The following is an 18,993-nucleotide window of genomic DNA, read 5'->3' on the forward strand; positions in this document are numbered from 1 at the left end:
TTCACGTTGAAGGAAGTCATTATCACAACGAACATGCTTGTTTCCGCTGAACATTAAAAATTCTTTATAAAGGAAGGATCACCACTATCCAACCTGATAGATGGTCCCACGAAGAAATTAGGAGAATATGGCAGACGACACTGACTGAAAAGCCCCGCACTCACTGAAGTATATGCAAATGCAGCAGAAACAATTACATAATGCAATGAAATTTCTACTTACAGAAACTTGGATCCCCAAAAACATCGTAAATAAGGCAATCCAGTGCCTAAATTCAATCAATCAATACGAAAACAAGAAAAAGAAAATCACCAAAGCTCATGATGTGGCATCCGATCCTATTAACTTGCATTTTCGACAACAGTAAGGTAGGGGAGGTCCTATCCTATCGATACATAAGAACCCCTCCCTCTCCAAACAAACCACATTGCAACTGAAAAAGATGGGAATGGTAAAGGGGGCCAAAGGTGAATCCTGCCAGCCACTAGATCGATAATCCAATGTGACTCTATGCCATGAATCTGATTGGTACACATTCTATAACTTGATTACATTATGACAGACAGGTGTTATGCTTATGAAACAACTATCTATGTACACCATCCGAGGGTTTTGCCAGGTTTCTGAAACAACAAACTTTTTGAGGGTGTCCTTTGTGTTCTTTGGATACATCATCTACGAGTGGGTGACACTGATACATCTCCAATTTACTATTAGCCATGCAACGGAGATCCATCAAGAATCACGGTAAATTGGTTGTGGCATCCACTTAAGCTGCACGTTCAATTTCCCAGATTTGGCCCCATCTAGCGGTAAAGAGTCTTTGTATTCCCCTTCTAATATAACCCTAGTGAGGGTCATGATGCATCTGCCTATGTAGTCCTGCACGATACAAAAACCTTAAGACACACGTTGCTGCTTTCACATTCTCCAAACAAAAACTTAAATTATCTAGAATTACTGATATACTTCTTTATTGAATATACATACTTATTTGAGTATATACTTATTTGAGGGATCCCTCAACTGAAGCTCCCTATATATATATATATACACACACACACACACAGAGCTTCCATTGAGAGATCTCTCAAATAAGCTTATTTGAGGGACACCCTTGTAGGTCCCACTCTGCATTGTATTTCACTAATCCAAAACGTGTATTTTTTAAATAATAATTCAAAGATCATCTCTACAAAAAATCACTTGAATCCAATATCATTTCCCACTCAACTGAGTTATTGAAATTTTAGTACTTTATTAAAGCATCATATTCATTAATTTTGTAGGACACAATTGTATGTCGAAACGGTTTTCGATTTGTCTAATTTTTTGCAAGAATAATCTATGAATTTAGACTTTAAAAATAGATGGTTTGGATCGTTGAAAAAAATTTCATAAGGAATCCCTCAATGAAAAGAAATTGATATATATATATATATATATAATTCCACAGTTAGAAATTCGGTAAAAGAAAAACAAATGAAGAACTGAAAAAATAGTACCTTCCCAAAAGTATCATGGTCCCAGACTTCAAGAATGAGCATGTCATGCAATCCATCCTCAACAACAAAGTCAAAAGTTTGATTCCAGACGGGATTCAAGCTGTCATTAACCACCTGAGAGAAGAAAAGAATTTTAAGTATCAACAAAAACTATAATTTGTGCAAGCAGATAACCACACACAAGAATCTTGGAGCAAAATTAAACAAACCAGAAAAAGGACCTCTATTAAGTTAAAACATCCTGTGGAAGCAAAGGAAAAAACTAAAACAAGGCAGCAAACTTTACGAGAAATGGAAACTGCAAGCATTACTTTGTAGAAAAATAAGGTAGTTGCAGTCTTTGGGCATTCAAACTCTTACCCTAGTTTTGTTTTTTGTTTCTGATTTCTTCAAGGTCAGTACCACATAAGGATCAGCTTTTCCTATCAGATCAACTGGTGGCAAGTCTTCAGCAGATATTATAGTAACAGAAAGTACACCTCTAATTATGACCTCCTTTCTCTTCTGTGTGGCTTCCTTTTGATTTTCAGTAGCTTCTGTTCCATTCATCCCACTTTTAAGTACCTTTTCCAAAGAGGTCATTGAGAAGTCGGGAGTAAACGGGTTGACAAAGCCATTCTCCATGCCAAATGGACAATATAACAGCTCCAAATGTACCTAAAGCAGGAATATAAATGATAAAACTACTTAAACAATGAAATATCCTTTCAGAATATATCAGAAAAGAAAATACGGCGTGGGTGGGAGCAAATAACAATGTGATCCAATGTAATCTCAAAGCCTAATAGCCATCCAAAGTAGGATTCATACAGAATCTCTAACTTAATTGCTACTATTTATTGATCCAAAGGATGGAAATTGGTTTTCTGACCTGCCCGCGGTTTTTATTATCTCTTTGGACTTCCAAGCTTTTAACCAGCTTCAACCACACATCCTTCACTTTACCAGGCTGAAGTTCACTTAGTCGTACATGAGCACATCCAATGAGCTCAGATGACTGAACTCCCTCATCATCATAAACTTTAACCACCAGATGTTGAGTGGATGCATCTTCAACAATAAATTCAAAGTGCTCATTCCAGATCGGATTCAAATCATTGTTCTGAAGAGGGAGAGAAAAACATATAATTCCCTCAAAACCAATTAAAACAAAAGGAAATATATTAAAATGCATGGACATATAAGAAGAGCAGAAAAATTACAATAGTTTTGCTTTTCTTCATTCTGTCCTGTAAAGGTCGTATGTATACTACAGCATAGGGATCTGACTTTCCAATAAGGTCTTTGTTTGTTAATTCCTTTGCCTGCACAAGTTTCACCTCTAGCATGCCGACTGGCTTTAACTCCAGATAACTAACCAACAAAGTTAATTAGAACAGGAAAAAAAATGTTGTAATTTTAGAGGGCGTTCACATGCCTCTCTCTTCTCAAGGTAAGATTAACAAGATTGATAGGTGAGAAATTGACAATCCTCTATATTCTACTTTACCTATAATCCCCAGGCAAAATGGGAACAACTTTGCGAACAGGCCATGCAATTGAATCCTCAATCGCATCCCGTATCATCCCCTGTATAAATATTACACATCTCAATTAAAGCATGTAGGATTAAACAAAACCTGCATCGATTTCATAAGACCTAGTAACTCTTATAGTGATGGAAAATTACTGTATATTTTTGTGGAAACTATGTATGATAACCCAAATCCTGCATATATGAAATAATACCTATTAAGTCTCATAGGGTTGAAAGACTACTATATATATTATTTGCAAACCCGTCCACCATTCAGATTGTTTGATGTAATTTAGAAGCAAGGATGCATGAAACCCGATGTCTGCATGTGAGTTGCCAGACATTAAGGGGAACCCTGTAGCATCATTTTGCACTGAGGGCACATTTGTACAACTTGCACTCTGTAACTCTACATTCTAGTGTCCGTATTGACCAGGTCAATCCTAAATCAAATTTTCACTACAAACCAGAACATTAAGTATGAAAACTCACATTCCCAAATCATCATATAAAGTACTCAAATAAAGATCATGCCACATGAGAAATTAGAAATCATAAATAAGTGAAAAAGAATTGTGGATTCTGCTCAAACCTCAATTGCATCATAGATCCCAGGTATTGTAGATATGTCGCCACCCACAACTTTAAGCCTAAACTCTAAATTTTTCTGCAAATAAAAAAAAAACACAATCGCTAAATCAGAGTTATTGGTTATCTGCGGTGTAATGCATTTGGCAGGGAGGGGGAGGGACCTGCCTATCTAATTGCTTTCAGATAGCTAATCATCAGAACATCTATAATCCTACAAATATGCTAATGTTAGTGTAGATCTTCATATCAAGCGGAACTCTTTTTTTGTGTGCTATGTGTACCACTCCTCTCTTCCAAAATCTTTCAAAGATGGCTCAAGAAAGAGATAGTGCACCTTTTCTCTCAATGAATAGCAAACAGCTCCAAAGCACGGAAACTCATCAACCAAAGGCTTGAAAATCAGCCTGAATACCCCAGTGAATCCAATATCTTTCACCTGAAAATCAAAGTATAGATTAATTCATAGATAATAAGAAAACATAATATAAATTATCATTCTACAAGAAGGAAACCAACTTCTGAACATTGAAAAAGGCCTCCAGTGAGTAGAAGCGAGAAGGCAATAATTTGAAGATTACCTGCACAGGTAGGCTTACACCAAATAAAGTCTTGATAGCAAGTATTATACTTGGATTTCCATCCCACTGCATTTCCAACTCCATTGTAACACTGTCACCTTCATCTTCAATTATAGAAACCCTAACGAAAAACATCGGCTCATTAATGAATGCTTTATAAAAGGTTCATTTAAAGCTCTCCCTTAAATGATATTAAATACCATAACAAATTGGAAGATTACAATCTACAATCATTTGTACAGTACATAATGCATAAAAATAGCACGGGAAGCATACTATCATGCTCACAGCCATCAATGCGATTAAACTTAGGAAAGGACTCCATGAATATATTTGAACGAATAAATTATAGATGAATGTAGGCATTAGCTTAGCTACATGATTAAGTTGGGCGTAACCAAAATAAGATGAAAAATCAAATATAAGCTAGCCTCTAATTAGCAAAAGAAATAGATAAAATCAAGTTATGGATCCATAACCTTAACATGCAAACAAGGAATGTAACATATCTTGGCGAAAATTAAGGAAAATCCAGTTTCCAAACGAACACCGAGGACCTAAAAGATTCAACCACCTACCTTCGTGCGTTACATAAATTGAACTAACCTGTAAATTGCGGTGCCACGGTACCAAGAGTGAACTTGGAAAATTTGAGTGAGGACAATATGATTGGTCTATACTGCTCCAGAATTGGCTCCACTGAAGTCTTTATCAGCTCAGACGCTGCCTGCACACCATATTTAGAAACCGAGCTTACAAAATTAACGAAACAAAAAGAAACATACTGGTAACAAATAAGCAAAACCCAAAAGGAGTTACCTCATTAACATAGGGCCAGATCTTTTCAAGATGAAGATTGAGCCATTTTAACTGAAAAACAAAATAATCCAAATAAACATGTTAGTCCCGCAGTGGCTACCGCAGATGAAAGTGAGAGAAAGTAGAGGAAGAAGAGGTAGAGTTGGGAGCTCAACTTCTGTCTGTGGGAGAAGACGACCCAAGAAGGGTAATACTCAGAAGGTAAGAGCTTTCTAGAATCCTCGACAGTCATTCGAGCAAAAGCAGCTATAGTTGTGGCGAGCTCGGAACGGAGCTTGGATCGGTGGTTCTCCAAGCGGACAAACACCACGATAATTGCGAGTCCCACTAGAATTCCGAGCACTAATCCGAAAACGAAGCCCATTGGATTGGATTGGATTGAGAGCACAGTCGAGATTTGGGGGTGCTTTGGTCGGTTGGTGCTTGGTTGGTCACAGAGAGAGAAACTGAGAGACTGAGAGAGTTGGGTGAAAAATTGGATTAAATGCAATAATTAGATTAGAGAAGAAGATGGGTCTAAATTGTAATGGTGGATTTTATTTTAAAAGATTGATGTAATTTATTATCTTGTAACGCTGTTTTATTAATCTTTTTGCCTAATTTCTTTCTTGTTGTAATTGTAACTTCGTAATGAAGGTTTGGGCGGACAAATCGGTGGGGTCTTTTGGTGGAGAGAGAGAGAGACAGAGAGAGACAGAGAGAAATGTGGCTGTCTGTCTCCGGCTCAGATGGTGAAGGAAATGCTTTGACTCGCCGACAAGTCATTAAAAAACAAAAAACAAAAGAAATAGCTAAGACTTATCCAAAAAAGAGGAAAGAAATAACTGGACCCTTGTGCCATTAATTTTTTTTTTTTTGGTTTGGTTTGTTTGTTTTTTTGCATGAGAAAAAAAGTAGGGTACTGACATGTAGCATATTTGCGCCACCTGTTTGCTTCTCGCATGATCCCTGCAATATTTCAATTTAATAAACTTTGTATTCTTATTTAGAAAAATTAATACTTTAAAAATGAAAACCATAAAAAGATTTCACTTCCTTCCCCTCCCCCGGCCCGCACGTGCAACCATGAAATTAAAAAATGGAAAAATATATTTCTAAAATAATAATAAAATAAAAAGAAGCCCAATGGGCCTGTCAACACGGACAGCCCATTAGTTTAGGAGGAGGGAAACGGGGGTGGAATTCTACAATGAGGGTCTTATCTAAGGTCCTTAGATGATGCCTTATCTCTTAACTGTTGGATCAAATTAGTTAGTTTGATTCAACGGTTAAAAATAAGATCTTATATATAGTTCTTAGATAAGACCCTTACTATAAAATGACTCGGAAAAAGAGAACCCAGTGTGTGGAATCAAACTAAACCCAACATTTTGACCCAATTTGAAGGAGAAACCCATTTAGTTGGTAACCCGTTGATTTATGGCTCAGAAGAAATTACTTGATGGTTCATTCATATCCTACAAAGCCCACCCATACAATACAACTGCGATATGGACCTTCAAAATCAAAATATATCCAACAATTTATTCACAATACATTACATCACATTTCCAAGTCCAAAAAGAAATTGGCTGGTAGCTAGCTTTCGCGCTGAAAATTGGACTGGTAGCTTTTTAGGGTCTGAAGAGGATGCCTATATAGCCCAGCGCTAAGCAAATGTGGGCCCACTATGAAGAGACAGTTCATATGTAGTTTTATAGGGGTCCACAAGACAGGAAACTTGGACCGGTAGCTTTCTTTCCTTCTTTTTTGCTTTTTGGTTTTTTTTTTATTTTTGTGTTTTGATGAACAAAAATTTGTAGGAAGATTTACTCTCACTACTAGCGTCAAAACTTATCCATTATCTCGAGTCAAAAGAACTTATGCGTAGTACTCAACTGTCACACACACTAACGAATAATCTAATTGTTTGAATTCAAACTGGCTTCTTATAATCACATTAAACTTTGAGTTTGAATTGGAATTAAACGAGCAATTGGTACATTTTAAAAAGAAACGTAACCAAAGCATTATTATAGATTGATTCAATTCAACTTACGTATCAAAGAACGATTTGGATTTGAGTTCCGTATTCTAATCCTTGGAAAATAACGTTCTGCCTTGTGCATGCGATTTGCGATGCGATCTGAGAAGGGCCCCACATGTTCAAAATGATAAGTGAACAAATGAAGGGGCTAAACGACATCGCAAAGGATCATGTCCATCGTTTACTGCACTCGAAGGGCTCCACTCCACATCGTCGGGGGCCCGGGGCCCGGGGCCCACGCATACGAAGTTTCCACCTCCTACGCTCGCGCCTACATTTTTTGCCCTCCTCCGTGGCGTCACTCACACACGCTCAGCCAAACCACGCGCTTTGCACGTGACATTCAAGTTCTAGCTTCCTTTGATTGATTTGTCTGATATTTGTTTCCTGGTCTGGTTTTAGTTAGTGATGCTTCTTTTTCTGACCAAGGTGAGAATTAAGAAATAAAGAAATATTTTTTTAGATTGGGACATTTATTTTTGCTACCTGCCTCTCATCCTAGGCCAGGTGTGGTATTTTGCCCTACTTTTTAAATAACGCTCAAGATAGAGGAGGAGGTAGGCCAGAAGAATCCAGGCAACATGAGAAGCTGGTAGATATACCTAAATAACTAGGGAAACATTTACATGAACTACCATAATATGAGAGTAATCAGTGCACAGCCTGGACTAGTATAAGAGAAGCCTTTTGGTTTCATTGTTTTGCTCAGTTTTCAACTTTACTCATTGTTTGCAACTCCACTTTTTTCGCATTGTACAAAATTATCTCAAATTCGGCTCGTATTTCTCACGGGTAAACGTAAGAAAAGAGAAGAAAATACTTATTTTGATAGGAGTTTATTAAGATAAAAAAGACATAAATGATTTTTTTGGTTAATAAGAAATCTTGATAATTGGTTTTTGGCATATCTGGATAATTATTGATTCATTATATGGTAAGATTTTTTACTTTGAAAGTAATTTAGACAACATTTTATTATGTTGGAATGGAATCGGCAGCAGCGTAGCAATACCAATAGCAGAGAGTCCTCCAACTCTAGCAAATTCTGCAAGCCAGATAATATAATTGACAGGGAGAGCTCACAATTTCACAAACACAATAAAACACAACAAAGCTAAACCCCTTACTCTCACATCACTCATCGACTTCACCAATTTATTTTCCAAACCCCCTCTGACTTCCTGGTTCCGAGTTATGACTCGGAATTAATGCTCCGTCGGTAGCCGGCACTGAACCTCTGCAATCCCAAAACCATGTCAGTTAACGGCAACAGCAACGCCTGGCTCAATGGAGAGGACCCGGAATCCATCACCGCCCCATTAATCTCGGGTCAACGATCAGCCCCGAACTCCACTTCGCAGGTTGCTCTGGTCGGCGCCAATGTCTGCCCCGTCGAAAGCCTCGATTACGAGATTTTGGAGAACGAGTTCTTCAAGCAGGACTGGAGAAGCCGTGGGAAGATGCAAGTCTTTCAGTACATATTCATGAAGTGGATCTTATGTTTTCTTGTTGGTCTCATCGTTGGCCTCATCGGTTTTTGCAACAACCTCGCCGTCGAAAACATCGCCGGCATTAAGTTCGTCATCACCTCCAACATGATGTTGAAGCGCAGGTTCTCTAAATTTCACTTCAATTTTTAAAGTTAATTCCTTTTTCTTTCTTCGTTTTTTTAATGAGCTGGGGGGATAAGAACCCCAAACAAACACCACAACTACTTAACATTTTCTTTCTTCGTTTTGAATTTGTCTTTATTATATTAAAACAGGTTTTTGCTGGCGTTTATTGTCTTCTTCTTCTCCAATTTGGCTCTCACTCTGTTTGCGTCTATGATCACTTCTTTTGTGGCGCCGGTTGCTGCGGGCTCCGGCATACCGGAGGTGAAGGCATACCTGAACGGCGTCGACGCGCCGGGAATATTTTCCATAAGAACTTTATTTGTTAAGGTGACTCACTGACTCTGATTTCAGTGCTTTTGGATTGTGTATAAATTGCTTTAGTAAAGCTGCTCTTGCCATTTTCAATTGTGAATGGGGTTTGCTTAGGTTGTGTGAAATTTAGCAACTTGATAGTTGGTATAGCACCATTTTCTTTTTTGTGACATCATATACATTGAGATACTATATCAACAGAAATTTGGTTTTTTCATTTCCATTTTCCTCGTTGTACAGATTGTCGGTAGTGTTTCTGCGGTGTCATCATCTCTTCTTATTGGAAAGGCAGGGCCGATGGTGCATACTGGTGCCTGTGTTGCATCATTGTTGGGTCAGGGTGGATCAAAGAAGTACGGTTTGACCTGGAAATGGTTACGGTATTTCAAGAATGATAGAGACCGTCGGGATCTCGTAACGTGTGGATCAGCTGCTGGGATTGCTGCCTCTTTCCGTTCCCCTGTTGGTGGTGTGCTGTTTGCTTTTGAAGAGATGGCATCTTGGTACGCCAATCGCTCTATCCAAACTTGTTTCTTTTTGTCTTTGCTTTTTGTTCATAATACTAATAAAAACGGATTCTTTTAAGACTCAACTATGAACACTTTTAACATCCTGTACAGATATGTCATATATATTTTGTCTCAGTTTCCAGCACTCTCAGATGGAATTCAAGACCTAAGCATATGCACTGGTGGGGGAAAACCCCAAGAAAACAAACCAACTTAAACTATACTACTAGATGATAAAAATTGAATTGAGATTAGCACTTTGTTTGAATCCAACCAAGATTTTGTTTTCTGTAGGTGGAGAAGTGCCCTTCTGTGGAGAGCTTTCTTTACAACAGCTGTAATTGCAATTGTGCTCCGGGCTCTGATTGATGTTTGTTTAAGTGGCAAATGTGGGCTATTTGGTACAGGGGGGCTGATAATGTTTGATGTCTATTCAGAAAGTGTGTCATATCACATTGTGGATGTGCCTCCCGTGCTTCTCCTTGGGTTTGTAGGCGGCATATTGGGAAGCTTATATAATTCTCTATTAACAAAAGTTCTCCGAATATACAATCTCATCAATGAGTAAGCGTTTTAGCGTAGTGATGTCTAAGCAGTATTAGTGTTTTCAAAGTGTTGTGAAAAACCATAATTTTCTGACTGTGATCACCTTGATGTTTTCCTTGGCCAGGAGAGGCATAATTTATAAAATACTTATAGCTTGCACAATCTCCATATTCACATCTTGTCTTCTCTTTGGATTACCGTGGCTTGCATCTTGTCGACCTTGCCCAGCTGATGCAGCAGAAGCCTGCCCTACAATTGGACGGTCTGGTAACTTCAAGAAGTTCCAATGTCCTCCTGATCACTATAATGACCTTGCCAGCCTCATATTTAACACGAATGATGATGCTATTAGAAACCTTTTCAGCAAGAACACAGATTCTGAGTTTCATTTTTCATCAATTATCATATTTTTCGTCACCTGTTTTTTCTTAAGTATCTTTAGCTACGGGGTTGTTGCTCCTGCTGGTCTTTTTGTACCTGTTATTGTGACTGGTGCATCTTATGGGCGTTTTGTTGGAATGTTAGTGGGTTCACACTCGAATCTCAATCATGGTCTCTATGCTGTGTTGGGTGCTGCTTCTCTTCTTGGTGGAACCATGAGGATGACTGTCTCTCTATGTGTAATTATTCTGGAATTAACCAATAATCTATTATTGCTACCATTGATAATGGTGGTTCTTCTTGTTTCCAAGACCACTGCTGATGCGTTCAATGACAATATATATGATCTGATTATGAAAGCAAAGGGTCTTCCCTATCTGGAGGCTCATGTTGAACCATATATGAGACAGCTGACAGTAGCTGACGTAGTAACAGGGCCACTACAACTATTTTATGGAATTGAGAAGGTTGGTAATATAGTACACGTTCTCAGAACTACAGGGCATAATGGGTTCCCTGTAATTGATGAGCTTTCTGAATCCCCTGTTTTGTTTGGTATTGTCCTCCGTGCCCATCTTATTGAATTGTTGAAGAAGAAAGCTTTCGTGTCCACCCCAGTGCCGACGAGCACCGATTCCTTTAAGCAGTTCTCATCAGAGGATTTTGCCAAGAGGGGTTCAGGCAATGGTGACAAGATAGAAGATATAAAATTGAATGAGGAGGAGATGGAAATGTTCATAGACTTACATCCATTTACAAATGCTTCACCTTATACCGTTGTGGAGACAATGTCTCTAGCAAAGGCTCTCATACTTTTCCGAGAAGTTGGCTTAAGGCACCTTCTAGTAATACCGAAGATTTCCACAGTAAGTGATTTTGTCCTCTACATTTGCTTTTATTACAACTGCAAAATATGGTATTCTGAAGTATCGGTTGTGCATTGCAGCGCACTTGCATGCCCAAAAATTTGTGTAGTTCACATCATTGGTTGTGCTATATATGAATCACCACTTCTTATGCTAATTATACATTAATCCATCTAGATTTAATTCTTTCTGGGGCCAAATACTTCTCTGCCTATGTTATATGATTCACTGGTCTTGCTATTTCTGTTATTTCTGTTCAATGGGCCTCTACCTCGTATATCAAATTTTGGCTGATAAGAGTAAAGTACTTGTTCAGCAGTGCTTTCTGTATCGTATGTGTATGCTGTTATGCCGTTATGTAGTTAGTGCTCAGTATCTACAATAGCTTCTGTATTTGTTTACACGTTCTTTTTAATACTTCTCACAGTTTTCTTTCTGATCTCTTGTAATAACTATGCTGGTCAATTGCAGAGATCTCCTGTTGTGGGTATATTGACAAGGCACGACTTCATGCCAGAACATATATTGAGCTTGAACCCTACGCTGGTAAACAGCAGGTGGAAAAGATTAAGATTCCGGCTGGCTTCTCTGGCCAAACTCTTTTAGCGGATTTCAGCCTAGCTTTGTAGTTTCCCTTGAAGAAAAGATTTTGTATATGGTCTTATTCAACCTGCGACTCTCAGTATCTGCGCCGCGGTATCAAATCATGACGAGTCCAGTATCATTATCTTTCAAATTATTCATGGAGTCCAGAGCTTAAGAACTAGGGATAACTAGTTTAGGTATCTGAATATAAATATGAGGAATGCTAGCAACCTTCTTTCTAACCTTCTCTTTTGGACTTTCTCCCTTTTCCTCATGACAAGTTTCATTTTCCTTACACTAAAAACAATGTCATTAATGCATCACACAAGTTAGTTTTTGTTTTCCAAGTTTAACCTTTTAAAATGTATTGGCTTTTATATTTCCTTCAATTTATTCATATTTTGTTCCAACTTCTTTAGCACATTATTAAAAATTAAATAATAATTTTATATAATTAAAAAACGTCAATTTTTTTCTTTAAAAATAAAGTTTGTTTCAAGATGTTATCATCTTTATTTTGTTTTTAACAAAACACACGTTTTCTTTGGGAAAAAAAAAAACCTTTAATTTTTATTTTCTTATTTAATTTTTTAACAAGGTGGTAAGAAAGTTGAAAAACAAAATTAGCTTGTTATTAAAAAAAAATAATTAATACATTTAATAAGGGTAAACTTAGAAAACAAAAATTAGTTTGTATGATGCATTAATGACATTGTTTTAAGTGTAAGGAAAGTGACACTTGTCATGAGAAGAAGAGAGAAGGTCCAAAAGAGAAAGATAGAGAGAAGGTTGCTAGCACTTCCCTATAAATATTATTAACCCTATAGTATATAACATGGCTTAATGAGGTACGCAATTCTCTCATGATGAACTGTGAACCATGACATTTTTGCTCTCCGATGAAAGTACCATATTATTCAGTTGAGAATTTTGGCTGAAAAAGTTGTCTTCTTTTAGAAGCGTCAGAAAAGGGTGCAAGTGAGCCACGTTATATTTACTATGGAGTTTAGAAGGGCTGGTCTTTACAGTTTTAACTTCAAGTTGATTTTTCAAACTAAATGGTTGAACCCACACTCGAATAATAATAAAAGATTACCGCTACACATAACCCCTTTCCAATACTTAAAAATCATGTCAAAAACTCTGGTGAAAATGAAAAGGTTGGAACTAGATTGGGAACTTGCTTCTATTGCTATAGAGAGAGAGGAGCTAGATCATCGAATTTGCCAGGAAATTAATGGAAAAAGGTGACAACCAGCCAACACGCCGAACCCCAGAAAATCAGACGAAAACATTTATAAGAAAGTTTGCATGGTCAAATAGGAAGAGTGGTAAAACTCAGTTGATTTATGATCACCGTTTTGTCACTCTTGGTCAAGACAAAAAAACAATGAGAAACTAAGTAACTAGGCTTTGTGTGTCGTAATTCCAGCCCGAATCCTGAATCCATTGTTGCTGAATTCTGAATCTCTTTTTCCGAGTGATATCAACATTCAAAAACTGCAAATGTGTTTGCCTTTATGCTCCTCAAGGCAAGTCGTTGTTTTACAATAACTAGTTTTAAAAAAGGTATATTAGACATCCACATGTATGCATGTTCAAGAGTTAAAAAAGATGTCGACAAAGAGGCCTACACGAAAAAGCAAACTTTTGTCTGTGATCAAATTCGTTCTTACAGGGCAAGTTTGAGGGAAGGAGGTGCCTCTCGTATTATACCACTAGCCTTTCTTGACACTCCTAAGATAGTCTGCTCTTATTGTCCACAACTGCTCTCCCACTGATTTCATGTCTGGCCTATCAGCTCGAATGGGGGCAGCACACTGGATAGCCAAATCAAAAATTTTCACCACTACCTCTGCATCTACAACTTCCCCCAATGCAGGATCAACCAATTCCACCATCCTTCCTTCATTCAGCTTCTTGAAGGCCTGCGGAATGTTACACCATACACAAAGTTATAAACAGCTATAGTTCGAATTTAATCTGGATGGAAGGGTTATCTAGCAACAGACATAACTGAAAGTATTAGGAGAGTTCTGCAGCATGCATGTTGTTCCATGTTCTAACTCCTAAAGATATGCTACAAAATCAATTACTTATCAAGGGAACAGAAGAAGATTGTTACCCATCTGAGTGTCACCCGCTCTTCAACAGATCTTTTCAACTCCACTGGACGACGGCCAGTTATGATTTCTATAAGTAATATCCCAAATGAGTAAACATCACTCTTGGGGGTGAGTTGATAGGTTTTCATATACTCGGGGTCGAGGTAACCGACAGTTCCTTTCACTTTGGTTGAAATGTGTGTCTGTTCCGAGTCCACCGGACCAAGCCTTGCAAATCCGAAATCAGCCACTTTGGCTCTCATGCTTTCTGTCAGAAGAATGTTGGACGACTTCACATCTCGATGAATGATTTGCTTTTCTGTCGTGATATGAATACCAGATTAAGCACGAATCAGATTGACCAAAGAAAATCAATTCTTCATCTCTAACCAGACAACTAAACAAATGAATAAAAGACCAGTGGGTCTTTAAAGTTCTAGCAATAGTATTTTAGTTACCTGCATATAGATGAAGATAGGTTAAGGCATGAGCAACATCAATAGCAATTTCAAGTCGCTGGTTGAACTCTAGGATTTTCCCGTGCTGACCTGGCAGTATAGTAGCATAATTGTTTATGACAGCATAATTTATAGATTAAATTTTGGATATTTCGGTGCTTTAACTAAGCTTACCATCCAAATGTTCTCTAAGAGTCCCATTTGGCACATACTCTGTAATGATAAGACGCTCATTTCCTTCATCAACATAACCTAGTAGCTTTACAAGATTCCGATGATCAATTTTGGCCAGAAGTTCAACTTCACTACTGAATTCAGTTTCCAAATTCTCAAAGTGTTCCTATGACAAAGTTCCCATGTTAACAAAATAGCATTCATTTATCGAATAACTGCCATGACAACAGAAAACTTCTTTATAAAGCCACTCAAATATTCGATGGCAACATGGAAAACTAGTAAGTCCATAACAAATTATGCTATGCATAAATTCTATGACGAAGCCTACTTTGATGTTGAAATTTTGAACCATGTCACATACATTTAATTTTAGCATGCTACTTTCCTAATTGAACCCAGAATGCACAATTAATCCAATCACTATTTGGGCAACTGAAGAATCTAATTATGGAATACTTATTAATTGTGATTTTTCTGATTGCCCCAGATTCCTCAAAAGCTAACAGTGCTTGGGTTTTTTTAAAAAACTAGGATTGGGTTTATTTATAAATTTTTTTCATTTTCAAATATAACAGAACAACAAATTTTACTTGCAAAATTAATGAATGAGCTACCAATTACCAAGAGGCCACTGAATTGTATCAATTATAGCCAATTGCAAGAGCCTCAGTTCAGTAGTGGTACATGTTTTTTATTACCTAGCATGTCACCAAGATAGTATTTCCTTTCATAAACTAACCAGAAATGACCAATCTTTCATTGAGTACCCACAAAAAAAGATTATGATCTATTATACCTTCTTAGCTCGTTTTATAGAAACCACTTGGCCATCGTCTAGCCTGGCTTTGTAGACAGTTCCAAAACCTCCTTCACCTACTTGTTGTGATTGAGAGAAGTTGCGGGTTGCTTTGGCAATCTGACTCAAACTGAGATGTACTGATCCAAGTCTACTGAGTTTTGGAGAAATTGAAAATCTAGGACTAGGTGGCACACGAAGGGACTAGCTGGGATCTTTTCAGAAGCAGAATTCACTTCAAAAGAAGAAGCTGAATCCACTGCAAGAGGACAACCAGTTTTAGTTTAACCAAAAAAAAAATTGAAAGAACAAAATCATAATGAGGAAACAACCAATATAGAATAGACTAGTCAGTGGCAACAAAAATTCAATTATTTGCAGAATTGCAAATAAAACAATTTGGAAAAGTTTGAAAGAATTTTAGTCTAATATAGGATGAATGTATTTAAATGTTAAACTGGAATATAATTGGTGGTTCTCATCTCCAGCAACCTGAAAACCTATAATTATTGATTTCGGGTACACAGACAGGCAGATATGAGAGACTAACTTGAATTTGGGTCCTTAGCAAGAACTTTGTGAGCAGCTTCTCTCCTTTTCTTATAAAAGCAGGGACACATGAAAACACAACATAACAAAGACATTGCACCTACTGCCATTCCAACTTTTTTGGTCATGGATACAGATGCAACGCCGTTCTTTTCTTCTCTATCATAGGACGTGGATTTATCCCTTGACTCCTTTTGCAAAAGTTTCCTTCCTGTCCTCAAGCGAAAACCAACTGCAAAAGCTGCAACACTTAACAATGGTCCTAAAACTTTACCTAAATTCCAACTATGGACTACAATAGCATCATTTAAACAAGAAACACAAGCAACATATATATAATATCAATGCATACCTAGTGAAAGGTCTGATACACAATGGTTAATGCCAAGGTAGCCCTCCAAAATGCAACCATTTGCATAGTATGTCTCAAGTGCCGTACAGAATAAAGCTTTCTCTACTGAATTCCCATTTATGTAATACAGTTCATGACCATAAAACTTTGTATAGGCAATGTGATCACTGCAAACCTTGGACTGTATAACAAACTCAGAGGAAGAGATTGCTGGCAATTTCACCAGAAGCAACAGACTCAACATAGTGATGGCCGTTCTTAACGGGATAATGTGTTCAATTTCCATTTTATGAATGAAAAGATGATGAAACATCTCTGTACTCTTGTATTCGTCTCACCGCCCTCAAGTAGCTCACTAGTTTCAAGTTCAACCGTTCTGATCGCCCTGGATATGCAAATTAGTGTTCGACCGTCACTTTCAAATTCATCTACAGAACCCACTTCACGAGATTGACAAAAGAGAGAATCCCGGACAAGAAAGGAGCTGAGCGGAGATAATGATACTTTCTTTTTGGCCAGTAATGTTACTTGTATATCACGACTTCAAATTGCTCCAAATATATAAGTTTATTGTGTAACAATCACTGAAATGATCAATTCGAGCCTCAATTCATGACACACTATTTGAAACCTTTAATAGACAAAGCCTCAAAGGGGTGATGATTGAGTTGGATGTCATAAAAAACGGTTGGTTCCATATACGATATAGCTTGATGGGTCCACAAAAATTCAATCAAAAGCCTTCAGTATCAGTACCCAGTTCACAATTGCGAAACAAATTAAAACCCAGGTGGTAAAGTTGCCCAAAAACCAATCCCACGATCTCCAAGCACCAAAATTTCCAAACTTTTACTGAATTGCCTGAGATCCAATTCACAAAATCACAAGCTCACAGTAAAAAAACCCAACATTTGGTAGCTCTACGCAAACAGCAAGACAGCTTCAAAGAAAATCCAAACAAAATACTAAATTACACAAGTGGCTTAGCATCAGATATCAGGAAACAAGAAAAGCACCTGAATTTATAGTGAAAGAACCAAACCTGAACAGTGAGAGAGGCGGCTAAGGGAAATGTCAAAGACAAAACTGATGCGTTTGATTGCAAAGGGAAGGCCTTAAAAGGGAAACAAAGACCGGCCTTACCTTGCGCTTAGAAGAAGACGGTGGATTTTTTATGTAACCCGCCACGGCCGTCTGTACGCTTTCATTAATTTAAGTAATAAATATATCCTAGAGTTTGGACAACGTTGATTGTTGACCGTTGGGAAACTACGTAGTACGCATCATTACTGCCGGAGAATACCGCCCTTCAAGGGCTTTTTGGTCATTTCAATGTCTTTTTTTTTTTTTTTTTTGCTATTATTTTCTTATATTAATCCAACCCAGGAATCTCTGCTGTAGAAGCGGGGTCCATCCCTTTCTCATTGCGTCAGATTCTTTCTTTTTTCATATATTTTATACGCATGAAAATAAAATTCCAACATAAATCCATCCTCTTTATTTATTTTTATCAATTTAGAGAGAGGACTTATGTAAATAAAAGCTTGAGCTTCTTCTCGTTGAAGTCACAAAGTGTGAACGGCTTTCGCGTGGTGTTGAATTTTCCCAGCTGCAATTTACGAGTTACAAGTTACTGGTATTTTGATAAATGAAGGGGCCACCTACCACCCACCGTTACAAGTTACTGGTATATTACGCCATGATTGGCACTCAATTACTTGATTTCAAAGATGATTGGTTCGGGCCACCACCACCCACCGTTGCTGAAGGCCGATAAAAGCTTCAAAGCGCCGAGTTATGTTTGTCACGCGTCACCAATCTTGGCCTTAAGCACGGCACTACGCAATCATTGAGATCCATGATATTGATGTGCACACAAATTTTGCACCTTTTTCCTTGGTTGTCATTGTTAACTTATTATCTGCAGTTGTTCTTTTTCTTTTCTTTTTTGTCGTCTTTCTCCTTTTAGACCTATTTTCAATTGATTTTGAGGTTGATAACAAATAAATTAAAAAATTTATTCGGGTAATAATTGTAGACTTAAATTAGTCTTTAACTCATCTGTTCATACTTGAATAATGATATAAGAGAAGAATAAGAATAATAATAATAATATTGAGTTGCGTATTTAAAGGGAGGATGACGAAGCGAACACAAATCTAAATCCACATGTAATGGTCTTCCTAAGACCCAAAACTAAAAAGAGAAAAAGCTCAATTTGACAATACCCAAGAAACATGAGCGTGTTGGCTTCGGATTTGGCCGCTAAACGTGGGCTGAGAATCCCCTTCGACATTAGTTGGGTTGTGCTTGCTTGGCATGGTCTAGAAATTAACCCAAAAATGAGGTTCCTACTTTCTTGGCAATGACCAATGAGGTTCAGTTAATGATAAGAAGGCTGGAGAATAGATTGTTACTGCGGCGGCTGATCAACTTTCAACTAACTATTGTTATTGCTGCTGGAGAAGAATGCGGGGACACAGTCTATGATGATTGCTTGCTTGGTCGGCTGCACAAAAGTGTAATACTCAATGGAGTTGCTAGCAATGCAATCAGTCAACTCCATACCATACCAACCGAAACTACCCTCTATCAGAATCAGATGTCCTGGCCTTTGACAGCCCCAACATTGTCCAGACTGGTGAAGGCTGTGGTAGGTGATGTCGGAAGTTTGAATGAAATTTAAGAACATTTGTCTTACATTTG

The 18,993-nt window shown here is 37.7% G+C and overlaps 3 protein-coding genes across 3 annotated transcripts; 1 reads left to right on the forward strand and 2 right to left on the reverse strand.

Moving 5' to 3' along the window:
* Positions 1–252: 252 nt before the first annotated feature.
* LOC103341132 (synaptotagmin-5-like) lies at positions 253–5,502 on the reverse strand. The gene is made up of 12 exons (XM_089042728.1): positions 5,162–5,502; positions 5,010–5,058; positions 4,796–4,917; positions 4,191–4,311; positions 3,947–4,048; positions 3,614–3,688; positions 2,995–3,074; positions 2,708–2,858; positions 2,377–2,607; positions 1,866–2,162; positions 1,506–1,619; positions 253–882 (listed from the first exon to the last, which is right to left on the reverse strand). The coding sequence occupies exons 1-12, from the start codon at positions 5,371–5,373 to the stop codon at positions 736–738; spliced, it is 1,701 nt and encodes a 566-aa protein (XP_088898854.1). The 5' UTR covers positions 5,374–5,502; the 3' UTR covers positions 253–735.
* Positions 5,503–7,406: 1,904 nt separating this feature from the next.
* LOC103341130 (Voltage-gated chloride channel family protein) lies at positions 7,407–12,197 on the forward strand. The gene is made up of 6 exons (XM_008244613.3): positions 7,407–8,647; positions 8,801–8,978; positions 9,204–9,466; positions 9,767–10,036; positions 10,143–11,265; positions 11,737–12,197. The coding sequence occupies exons 1-6, from the start codon at positions 8,289–8,291 to the stop codon at positions 11,869–11,871; spliced, it is 2,328 nt and encodes a 775-aa protein (XP_008242835.1). The 5' UTR covers positions 7,407–8,288; the 3' UTR covers positions 11,872–12,197.
* A 1,139-nt stretch (positions 12,198–13,336) lies between these two features.
* On the reverse strand, positions 13,337–17,378 carry LOC103341129 (calmodulin-binding receptor-like cytoplasmic kinase 3). Its single transcript, XM_008244609.3, is given in 9 exon segments — positions 13,337–13,778; positions 13,976–14,274; positions 14,414–14,503; positions 14,588–14,753; positions 15,387–15,586; positions 15,589–15,645; positions 15,937–16,167; positions 16,288–17,252; positions 17,330–17,378. Coding segments are annotated over 8 exon segments (1,566 nt in total). The 5' UTR covers positions 16,601–17,252; positions 17,330–17,378; the 3' UTR covers positions 13,337–13,568.
* Between the last annotated feature and the right edge of the window lie 1,615 nt (positions 17,379–18,993).

Source organism: Prunus mume, linkage group LG8, assembly GCF_029339155.1.
Source record: "Prunus mume cultivar Tortuosa linkage group LG8, ASM2933915v1, whole genome shotgun sequence".
Lineage (NCBI taxonomy): Eukaryota > Viridiplantae > Streptophyta > Magnoliopsida > Rosales > Rosaceae > Prunus > Prunus mume.